The sequence below is a fragment of the Arachis hypogaea genome, chromosome 18 (genome assembly GCF_003086295.3).
Source record: "Arachis hypogaea cultivar Tifrunner chromosome 18, arahy.Tifrunner.gnm2.J5K5, whole genome shotgun sequence".
NCBI classification, from domain to species: Eukaryota; Viridiplantae; Streptophyta; class Magnoliopsida; order Fabales; family Fabaceae; genus Arachis; species Arachis hypogaea.
In genome coordinates, this window is record NC_092053.1 from 66,430,118 (window position 1) to 66,442,560 (window position 12,443).

The window sequence follows — 12,443 nt, forward strand, 5'->3', positions numbered from 1 at the left end:
GGTGGAGAAACAAGAAGATCCCTACTGAAGGCTTTTCACCAGGGGATAAAGTAGTGTTAAACACCCAACCAATGAAGGTGTCTCCACAATTATCTGAATACTACACTGTGAACTGGGTCCTTTCACTTGAACACCTAGAGATCATCAAAAAGGAGACCGGAAGGATGTTCACAGTAAGAGGAGAAGAGCTGAGGCACTATGATTTTTAACCCCCATGATCTAAGGGGATCGATGTCAAGCTAATGACAATAAAGAAGCGCTTGTTGGGAGGTAACCCAACCTGAGGTAGTTTTCTTTTCATAGCCTTTTCAATAAAAATGTTGAATAATTGGTATGCATTGCAAGGAGCTAAGTTTGGTGTTACACACCAATACAATTTAAGGGAGAATGAAGGATTCTAAGTTTGGTGTTCCACCAAAATCTCATTTAAAAGCATACTCTCACCTCCTGCATAATGCTAGCTCCAAGCAATCAGACAAATTATTCAACCATTTAATTGCTTTTAGTTTTGGTTCCATAACCTTTAGCAAGGCCAAAAGAATTCATAAGTAGACAACCTGTTGCATTAGAGACAGTGGCAAGGAATTAAGTTTGGTGTTCCCATACCAAATTAAATCCAAAAGCCACACTCAATTCATGCATACTAACCAGTCACCTAAGGGCTTGAGAAGCAAGCAACTTTTGAGAATTGTGCAGGGAACTAACCACCATTTGAGGACATTATGCATCATAACTCAAAAGGGGCACAACAGAAGGAAGGACAAAAGAACTGCAAACCAATAGGTTGTATCTATACTTAACTTCTGCTGTTGAGAAATGCTTTGATTTATGTCTTGCTAAAGTGTTCATCTAGTACAAGTAGAATCATTTTTTTTTTTGCAATAAATAAGCTAGTCTAAGTGTGTGCTTGTGTGTTTACTTTCACTTAACTAAATGTATGCTTTGTCCCCTGCATCTTTAATTCAATAAAAGAAATGTTTGGAATGTGAAATGAGATAGTTCTTTGTTAGCTGGAAGTACAATAATAGTGAGTGGTGGTATGAATGCATGATTGTATGATAGCTCACTTTTAGTGAATAAAAGAACTAGACTGTCTCCTTTTAAATAGAAGGTAGCTCACTGTCTATGAATCTCAATAAAATAAAAGTCCTAGGTTAAAAAGAAAAACAAAAAGAGAAAAGAAAAAGCCAAAAATGGCAACAGAACAAAAGAAAAATAAAAAGAAACAAGGCTAGACACCAATAGCTTGAACCTTAGAATATATGCCTGTGGTGTCTTTGTACTAGGATCTGCTTGGATTATTAAGTTCTTTGGAGTGCATCAACACTTGGTGACTTGGGTTAACTAACCCGGGATCATCAATTGAAAGTCCACTATCAAGAGCAACCTAACTACAAGGCATTTAGTAACCCAAAGAGGTACTGGGCATCAATGTTCTAAGAAGGAATGTGAGCCAAGTGTCTATAGTGAATAATATGTCAAGCATAAATAAAGAAAAGAGCTTGTTACACATGACATTGAACTAAAAGCTTATAGAAAAATAGTAACCAAGGACAAAGGAATAATGAGAGGTCATAGCAGTGTGTTGCTTGATGCTTGGATGAGACTTTCTAGACCTAATTGTCAATAAGAAGTGAGTATTTACATATCTACATAAAACCCCATGAGCTACCAATAACACTCTGCTAGCATAAACATCTTCTTCTATTTCATTCTTTCTTCTCAATAATTCTTTTCTTGCTTGGGGACAAGCAAGCTTTAAGTTTGGTGTTGTGATGACAAGTCATCTTAGCCTAGTTTCACTAGTCTTTTTCTTTTGTTTTCAATTGATTTTATGCACTTTCTTGAGCCATAAGTAAGCCAATTGGGTAGAATTTCATGTTTCCTTTGATTTAATCAACCATGGATAAATTAATGCAATTTCATGAGATTTTGTGCTATAATTTTCATATATTATGAAAGAATAACAATCTCATGATTTTGAGCATAGCTTTGATGTGCTTGGTTGATTAATGATAGGTGAAAAGAGCTTTGAAGAAGGTTGAAGAAAGAAGAAATGGCAAGGAGCAGGAGAGAACAAAAAGCTTGAGCAAAAGCTTGCCTCAAACTTTAGCTCAAACTTTTGGAAGAATTGAATTCACCCTGGAGGAGCAAAAGCTTGCGCCAATGTTTGCCCTCAAGCTTTTAGGCAAACGTTGGTGCCACAACAAAACACCCAGGAGAGCAAAAGCTTGCGCCAACGTTTGACCTCAAGCTTTTAGGCAAACGTTGGCGCCACAACAAAACACCCAGGAGAGCAAAAGCTTGCGCCAACGTTTGCCCTCAAGCTTTTAGGCAAACGTTGGCGCCACAACAAAATACCCAGGAGAGCAAAAGCTTGCGCCAACGTTTGACCTCAAGCTTTTAGGCAAACGTTGGCGCCACAACAACATGAAGGGGTATACTTCCAACAAGAATAACTTGAGTTGTAGATGTCCAATTGAGGTGATTCCAATTGGGTTAGAAAGCTGACGTTCAGAGCTTTCCAACCATATATAATAGTCTATAGTAGACATAAAATTGACAACTTGATAAGAGGACAAAGTAGTACCCCAAGAGGCATGCAAGAGGGATCCACGTTTGGCTCAAAGTTTGACCTCAAACTTTGGCCCAAACGTGGATGGCAGCAAGGAAGGCTAGCTGATATGAAAAGTTTGAGTAAAAGTTTGACCTCAAACTTTTACTCAAGCTTTTCTGGTTCATGGCCCGGTTCACAAATGGGTTTCTCTCCAACTCCAAGAGCAATAAACAGAGGCTTTTGTCAATCCAATTCCATCAAGAGCAAAGGCCCAATTCAAGGCTTGAAGATCATTTGAAGAGAGTGTATAAATAGCTTAGAATTTAAGTTTTTGGTGAGCTTTTTCCGTTTTAATTTTTACTAAGTGATTTTGGGGAGAGCTTTTGGTGAGAAGTTATTTTGAGATTCTGAGTCTTGGGGAAGGAGAATTGAATTCTCTTCCTCTGAGTTTTCTTATTTTCAATTTCATTTACTCTTTGTTTGAATCTTGGGTGTTGGAGAATTGAAGGAATTCTGTTTCAATCTCACCCTGAGATCTCTTTGTTTTGATTTACGGCATTATTGAGAATTTGCGATTTCACTTCTTTTCTTCTACTGCTGGATCTTTATTTTTCTTGCAATTGAATTCTCAATTTGGATCTAGGAAGGCATTGAGATCTAGACTTGATTACCTAGTCTCTTGAGTCCTGAGATCTACATCTTTCAATTTCAATTTCTTTGTTTCGTTGCTACACCAAGCTTATTTTCAGGCGGCGGCGACGGTGAAAAAAGACGCAGTCACGGTGGCAGATGATGGAGAAAAATGTGGACTTAAGGTTGAATGGAGTGCGTACGAAGAGAAGCAAAAACGAAAGGAATTTGTGGTAAATGTAAAAAAATAATAATTACTATTAAACCCCATATGAGGCATATTTATAAATTATTATTTGTGCACATCAAAAAAGCTCAAAAGAGTTGAGCTTATTATAGACAGAACCTTTTAATTTTATTTAAAAAAATAAAATTCTCTCAAAATAATTTAAAAAGTATAAGAGGAAGAATTATAGAATGAACACAAATTTACATTCTCTAACTTGTTAATTATAATCGCTTACATTTAATTTAATTTTTTTTTTACAAATTACTCCACCATACATAAAATCGCTTCCATCACACGTCAACTCGCTCTCCTCATTATCTGCTTTTTTTTCTTTGTTACTTTCTATAAATCGCCAACAACGTTTTTCTCATACTTTCAATATACTAGTATAGCGCACCGTTGTATCATAATGATACATTATACTAAATGTCAACCAATATTTAAAAAATTAAAGCTTATTGAGTATCATTGATTTTCATTTCATTCATTGTTTAAATAATAAAAAAAAAAGAAATACGTAGAATAGCAACAGAATAGTTAGAGCAGGAGTGCAGATTGGACCCACGTAAATAATTCTGGTCAAACACCAGCCCTGACACGTGTTGGATAACGATTTGTAGGTAACAGAATTTTACTGCCAGCAAAAAATGTTCTCTCGTGTTTTACCATTTATCAAACTTTTGATTTTTTGAATTAAATTTTAATACAGTTAATATTTAGTATAAAATAATTTATATTTATATTTAATTACTTAATATCATATAAATAAAAATAATTATTTTTTGTTAAATTTATGAATAATTATTTAAAAAGATAGATATAATTGCACTTATGTGTAATTATACCTAAAGCTACAAAATAAAATTTGAATTTTTTTAGTCTGAAACTACAAAGGCTATTTTTTTTACGCTTTTTATTTTCTATATGGAAGGCTGGAATGAGTTGAACGCAGTTATGGAAGAAGGGGGAGCTTTCTTTTTATGTGGTGTCAGTGGAGAAAGAAATCGGACCGTGTGAGTGGGGGAGGGGAACTCGGACCCTCCGATTTGCATGCACTTAAGCGGACCGTCCGATTTCCGCAAAGGCAAGCCACGCGTCGCTGAATCCTTGCTCCCCATAAATGGTGCCCATTTAACCCAACCCAACTCAGTGCATGCGTACCGAACGAGTTCAGTTTCATTTCCTCCCCCACCAACACACACAACTCCATCTTCTTCCTCCCTCAACGTTCTGGGCAGCTACTGTGTGAGGAAACAAAGATAAAATGTCAAGAAAAATTAAACCTAGAAATGTTGATCGTCCGGAACTCCACATTATAAAATATTTGAGCTACTCTGATTATGTAAGTTTTTTTTTTTAAATCTTATTTATTTTTTGCAGATTTTTAATTTTTTTTAAATTTAGTTATATTTATGTTTGGTTGTTAGGATATTTATGGTTGTTAGGAGTTGATCTGAAGAATATATATATGAATTAGTGTATAGATTTATTGATAGAAATTTAAAAATAAATGTTTAAATAAATAAGGGGTAAGTGTAGTAGTTTATGGTTGTTAGTTGAGCTGAAGAACATATGTATGAATTAGTGTATAGATTTATTGATAGAAATTTAAAAATGAATGTTTAAATAAATAAGGTGTGTAGTAGTTATTATAATTTGGTCAGAGTAATTTGTAATATAATAAATTATAAAAAAATAGTTTTTAAAAAATTTTGGAATAATTTTAGAAGTTATGGTTATTTGTATAAATTTAGGAATATATGTTTAAATAATAGTTAGAATGTATATATGTTTAAATGTGGTTAGTTGTTGTTTAGATTCTTTTTTAATAACAGATTAGAAATAAAAAAATTAATATTAGAAATTTTTGTTATAATATTAGAAATTAGAGTTGTTAACTGTTGCAATTAAATTCAGAAATTTAGAAATATGTATTTAAATAATAGTTAGATAAGTGGGTTTAAATATAATTAATTCTTGTTTATAAATTTTTGTAATAATTTTTGTAATTAGAGTTAAGAAGTTAACTGTAATGTTTAACTTTAAAATTTATGATTATATGTTTAAATAATGGTTAGCAACATGTGTGTTTAAAAATAAGTAATTGTTGTTTAGACGTTTATCCAATATAATAGATTAGTATTAAGAATGACATGTTTATAATTTTTTATAATATTTTTAGATTTAATAATTAATTAGGTAATTGTTACAATTAATTAGGTAACTGTTATAATTAATTATAGTTTTAGTTGAGGTTTTATTATTATTACATTAGAACAGTATTAGTTACATAGAAAGTAAAACTATGTATTAGTAATTATTATCTGCAGCAGCTTAGATATAGGCTCTATGTACATTAATTAAAATTTGAGATGAAAATGTTATTACTTAGTAATTCGGATTCAATATAATTATATTCTTTAATTAGCTTTTTAAAATTATGTATGATAGTTGTGTAATTTGATTCGTTCCTTTGCCATGCTTTTGTAGGCCTCACGGATGATGACATGTGATCACCCTGTCCCTCCAAATCGGTACGATGAGAGAGTGGAGGAGCATCTAAGATCAACTGGGTTTTACCATGTTAGTCAGATTGGAGTAGTTCAATGCCAGAAAGCACTGGTAAATGCTTTAGTGGAAAGGTGGCACCCGGACACACATACCTTCCACCTTTCAGTTGGTGAATGTGCCGTGTCACTGGAAGAAGTGGCTATGATCTTTGGTCTTCCAACCGAAGGCCTTCCAGTGACTGGCATGGCTTTGAGTAGTTTTGAGGCATTAGAGGCGGAGTGTCTGCATTAGTTTGGGGTAGCGCCGAGAAAGTCGGATTGTCGAGGAAGTGGCATAAAACTGACGTGGCTACGGGATTTAAAAGAACGGTCACAGTTGACCGATGAGAACAGTATACAGGTGTACGTTAAGTGCCACATCATGTTGTTGATAGGTACGATCTTGTTTGGAGACAAGTCTGGGGCATCTGTCCACTGGAAGTATCTGCCTCTGCTGAGTGATTTTGCTAGTATTAGACAGTATAGCTGGGGATCAGCCTGCCTAGCACACCTGTACAGGAGTTTATGCAGGGCCTCACGTTTTGATTGTAAGGAAATCGATGGTCCACTGACACTTCTACTGTGTTGGGCATGGATGCGCCTACCATATCTAGCACCGGTTCCAAGGGAACCTCGCAGTTTTTCGCTTGCCAACAGGTTAGACTATCTTACGTTTACCTGGTATCTTCATGTTTAGAAATCAATTGTGTTAATGAGATGCGTTATTAGGTGGCGAAACTGGGAGCGTGGAGATCGAGTCTATAGATATCATAAGCTTGCTCATTTTTGGAAGGCCTTGGATGAACTCCAGGAAGGCCAGGTGTGTTTGATATTTACATTGTATGTGGGTCAGGTCAAGTGATTTACTTATTTGGATTTTAATTATTTGCTTACTTTACTGTTACCAGTTTTTGTGGGTTGCATATTCTGGTGATCGTGTTGATCCGGACATAATTCCTGCTAAGATCTACATGCACTCATTGATTTGGAGTGCAACGGTGCCACTGGTATCTTTTGAGTGTATTGAATGGCATGCTACCGACAGGTTTAGACGTCAGTTTGGTTTCGTTCAGGGAGTTCCTCATTAAGAACAGAGTCTAGACCGCGCACACGGAGAAGTGTTAACTGGTCCTAAGAATCTGAACTGGGCCACAGCCACGACTCATTCATTTTGGGTGATGCAGTGGACAAACAGGTATAATCATGTTCTTACTGATGAAACCATGATGCCGCAGCAGCCATTAGATACTTATATGTATTGGTACCGTTCGAAGTATGGTGATCACTTGAACTTGTCGGATCTTGCAGTCCAATAGGATGTTGAGGGTGACCAGGTTATGGATGATGATAATGAAGAGCAGGAGCCACAGTCACCACCGCCTCCAACTCCACCTCCACCTCCACCTCTAGCGGCAAAAGAACAACCTTATTCCACAAGCCAGTATGTACCTCAGATACAATTTCCTATGTCGTTCCCGATACATCAGCCACATTTTGACTCAGGAGAGGGAGGTTCTTTTAGCCAGTTGCTTGGGTTCATGGCCTCAGATGCCGGCCAAGCACAACATAGCCACCAGGCCGACATCATGGCGGGAAGATATTCGTTTGACGCGAGGTATCCATTTTATACCTACTCGGGTGCTTCTGGAGGGTTTGTATCTAGTGATTCTAGTAGGAGTGACGGTGGTCGAGGAGTTCTTAATAGTCAAAATCTGAACCGTGTTTCAATGACTATGATTGAAGAAAATGCTAAGACTTTTGAGCATGAGACTGTTGAGTACTTAGTGGATGAGCCAGATGACGAGGAAGACGACGAGGATGAGGATGGGGACATGGAGGAGGAAGATGATGAGGACATGGACCAGGATGAAGAATCCCGTAACGATGCAGGTAGAATTATCATATAAGCTTTTCCTGTCAATTGATATTATCATATTATTGTATGGGGTGTTATGTAGGGTTGATTAAACTATATAAGTACATAGCCAATTGATGATATTATGGTCATGTATGGTACATTGGTTAAGGTTGATGTTACTATATAACTGGTTGGTCAATAGATGATAGTATGTTTAGGTTTGGTATGTTTTTGTTAGGTTGATTAAACTATATACGATATGCCTGCTTTCTCAATTGATGATATTATGTTCTTGTATGGTATGTTGGTTTATGTTGATTATACTATACAGTTGCTTGGTTTGATGGTTGTTTATACAGGTGACACCTACACTCCAGGTGAGACAGGCAAAGGCTACAATCTCAGGATTGATCCACCGCGTCGTAGCGCTAGTCGATACACTCCGTCTGTGATCAAAAAGGCCGCGAAAAAATGCAAGAACATTGTGAACTTTGGAAAGTGGACAGTGAGAAAGTAGTTGTGGTGTAGTTAGTTTAGGCTATGTATCAGTTATCGTACTTAATGTATACTTTAACTATTTATGTATGACTAAAGTATGATAAGTACCAACTAAGTATTGTATTTAAATGTTTCAGTTGATGTTCCTTATGTTCATTAAAATACAATGAAGCAGGTTACGATGGTAGTGTTATGAGAACCGTACCGGACCGGACCGGTTCAACCGGAAAACCTCCAAACCGGATCCTATATCGGTCCGGTCCGGCATTTGGACCATGTAAGGTTGAAAACCGGTTTGAACCGGTATAACTAGGCATGAACTGTTGAATATCCAGTGAACCTGTACTCTGACCGGTTCGATCATCAGTTCGGTTCTGGCAACTATGTACAACCGTTCAAATCTAATAAACTACATCGATCACCGTAAAGTACATTCACAAATGTTACACCGGTTCATACATCGTAAAGTTCACTGACACAGGTTACGATGGCTCAATTACCATAAAGTACAATGACACAGGTAGCAATGATTCATTTATTATACAAGGCATTGACATAGGTTACAATGCTTCAAATATCATATAAACCTACTGGGCATTATTGTCGGTACCTGGAGGACCTCCCTGACGGCATCTACTACGACTGTGTCCCTGATGGGATATTTTCGCGGAGAAATGAATTTCTCCAAAACACCCAAATCTAACCGGCAAGTGCACCGAGTCGCATCAAGTAATAATAACTCACGGGAGTGAGGTCGATCCCACAGGGATTGAAGGATTGAGCAATTTTAGTTTAGTGGTTGATTTATTCAAGCGAATCAAGATTTGGTTGAGAGATTTGTGATTTGCAGAATTTAAATTGCATAGAAAGTAAAGGAAATGGGTGAATTGCATGAAATTAAAGAGAACTGGAATTTAAAGTGTTGAATCTTAAAGAGCAAGAAATTAAATGGCAGAAACTTAGAACGCAAGAAATGTAAATTGCAGAATCTTAAAGTGCAAGAAATGTAAATGGCTTGAATTGTAAAGGGAATTGGGAGTTGGATTTGCAGAAATTAAACAAGGAAAAGTAAATTGCAACAAACAGAGAAGTAAAGGATGTCTTGAATCAAACCGAATCTTAAAACAGAAATGTAAATAAGCATGAAAACAGTAAACAGGGAATGGGAAATGGGAAATCCGGATCTCAGGACCCAAGAGACTAGAAAACCAAGTCTAGATCTCAATGCCTTCCTAGATCCAACAAGAACAATTGCAAAGGAAATGTAGATTGCAAAGAAAGTAGATGAAGAAGCAAGTAACCGAAACTGAAATTCAATTAAGCAGAAAATTAAACAAGATCCCAAGGTGAGATTGAAACAGAATTTCTTCAACTCTCCACCCAAAATCCAAGACAAGAAAAATAAAGAGTGCTGGGCAAGAACAAGGAAGAAGAGAGATCAATTCTCTTGAATTAAAACAACAATGCTAAGAAAAATAAAAGTGAGCTCCAAGCAAAACCGAAAAGAAAGCTATTCTGCTAACTCAAAGGGAAGCTCCCTTAAAACTTAAATTCAAATCTATTTATACACTTTCTTCAAATGGTCTTCAAGCCTTCAATTGGGCCTTTGCTCTTGGTGGAATTGGGTTGAGAGAGGCCTTGGTTGATTGCTCTTGGAGTTTGGAGAAGAACCGAATTGAACCGGGTTGGAATCATGAAAGCTTGAGTAAAAGTTGGAGTAAAAGTTAGGGGTCTAACTTTTGCTCCAACTTTTCACATCAGCACCCTTGTTTTGCTGATACCAACGTTGGGGCAAAAGTTAGGGGTCTAACTTTTGCTCCAACGTTGGCCTCCCCTTGGTTATTCATGGCGCCAACGTTAGCCAAAAAGTTAGGGGCTAACGTTGGCGCAAACTTTTGCTAGTCCAGGGAGTATTTTTCATGCGCCAAAAGTTAGCCAAAAAGTTAGGGGTCTAACTTTTGCTCCAGCTTTTGCCCAAAAGTTAGCCAAAAAGTTAGGGGTCTAACTTTTGCTCCAAAAAGTTAGGGGTCTAACTTTTGCTCCAGCTTTTGCCCAAAAGTTAGCCAAAAAGTTAGGGGTCTAACTTTTGCTCCAGCTTTTGCTTCCTGGTTCATTTTCAATTAATCCAAAAGTTTGAGCTAAAGTTTGAGGCAAACTTTTGCTCAAACTTTTTGTTCTCTCTTCCTCCTAGCCATTCCTTCTTGCATCAACCTTTCTCCAAGCTTTCTTCACCTATCATTAATCAACCAAACACATCAAAGCTATGCTCAAAATCATGAGATATTCATTCTTTCATAATATGTGACAATTATAGCATAAAACCTCATGAAATAGCATAAATTCATACATAGTTGATTAAATCAAAGGAAGCATGAAAATCTACCCAATTGGCTTGCTTATGGCTCAAGAAAGTGCATAATTCAATTGAAAACAAAAGAAAAAGGCTAGTGAAACTAGGCTAAGATGACTTGTCATCAGTCCCTCAGCTCCATATTGCCTTCACCGCCTCGGACGGCGTAGCATACGTGTGTCTATCTCATTCAAGAAGCGCGTCATCCTGGGCCGACCTTTGGAAACGCATCTCAGGTACGGGTTCGGCACGAATCGGGGACCATTGTAAGAAGGCCACCTAGTAGGATTCCCTAATGGCCTAAACCTAGCCCGATACACGCGCCTAACTTGGTCCATCTTATAAACGTCATGCACATATACCTGCCAATCTAGTCGTTGATTTGCACAACATGCAAACACATGCCGGCAAAGAATCCGGTCCACTTGGAACTCACCACAGTCACATCTCTAATGACGGAGGTCAACAGCATACTCCACTCCACTTGGCATCTCACGCACTTCAAATACCTCATTCTGCCTGTCAAAGCAATTAATCTGAATGTTTCCTGATGCAAGTTGATTTGCATGAATTTTGGAGGTCACATGCTCCGTAAAAACATGGCCTGCATTAATCCTCGCCTCCGCTTCTGCTATTTTCCGTGTGAACAACTCATTAAGTCTGTAGAACGTTGCTTTCACAAGTGCAGTGATGGGGAGATTGCGTGCACCCTTCAAGACTGAGTTGATACACTCCACTAGATTAGTCGTCATGTGACCCCATCGGTAGCCACCGTCGAATGCCAACGCATACTGTTCACGGGGAATACGGTTTAACTAGTTAGTGTACGCCTCGCCCCGCTCTCGTAAACGCTGGTAACACAAATATCCTAAACAATATCAGGTACCAAACAACAAATAAGTTTCAGGACGTATAGATTATTCGCAGTTTACTCAAAAACAACATTTGAAAGATACAATGTTACCTATATTGACGACAAGCTTTTGCAGATAGGGTGCCTTGAATTTTCTCAGAAAGTTCGATTCTATATGCCGGATGCAAAACATGTGGAAAGCTCTAGGAGGTGACCTAGCTCCGTGACTACGTTCCACAGCTGCATTTATGGACTCATGTCGGTTCGATATCAGCCCCATGCCATCCCTAGTCACAACATGTTGACGTAGGTTACTGAGGAAAAAGTGCCAAGCATCAGAGGTCTCTCCCTCAACAATAGCAAATGCAATCGGGACGATATTGTTGTTACCATCCTGCAAAACGGCCACTAACAAGCAACCCTTGTACTTTCCGTACAAGTGAGTCCCGTCCACCTGGACAACTGACTTACAGTGTCTGAACGCTCTAATGCATGGGTAATAGCTCCAAAAGACTCGATGCAATACCCGGATATCAGTTACCAAATCATCCCCTTGATATGCTGGCACGGTCTCAAAATGTACGACAGCTGATGGTTCCTTATGACACATGGCCTCGAACCATATGGGCAACGCTTTGTACGATGCTTCCTAACCTCCAAATATCTTTACAATGGACTTCTGCTTTGCCAACCATGCTTTTCGATAGCTGACCGTGTAGTTGAACTTCGATTGCACTTCTGCAATAACTGATTTTACCTTTAAAGAGGGGTCAGCCTCAACCAACGGCTTTATGGCTTCGGCAATCGTATTTGAATCCAGCTTGGAATGATCCTGAGAGATGGTTGCTTTGGTACAAGTGTGACTGCCGTTGTACCTCCTAATAACCCAACAGTTCTTTCTGCTAATCATGCTAACTCT

General features: G+C 37.8%; 1 protein-coding gene across 1 annotated transcript; it reads right to left on the minus strand.

Moving 5' to 3' along the window:
• Positions 1–11,120: 11,120 nt before the first annotated feature.
• On the minus strand, positions 11,121–12,134 carry LOC112770077 (uncharacterized). The gene is made up of 2 exons (XM_025814499.1): positions 11,628–12,134; positions 11,121–11,462 (listed from the first exon to the last, which is right to left on the minus strand). The coding sequence occupies exons 1-2, from the start codon at positions 12,132–12,134 to the stop codon at positions 11,121–11,123; spliced, it is 849 nt and encodes a 282-aa protein (XP_025670284.1).
• Positions 12,135–12,443: the final 309 nt, after the last annotated feature.

Excerpts from the sequence above, each read along its gene's own strand:
- LOC112770077 (XM_025814499.1), bottom strand. The coding sequence starts at position 12,134 with ATGTGTCATAAGGAACCATCAGCTGTCGTACATTTTGAGACCGTGCCA. Across the intron at positions 11,463-11,627 it reads TCGTCAATATAGGTAACATT|TATGCGTTGGCATTCGACGG; the intron begins GTATCTTTCAAA and ends CCCCGTGAACAG.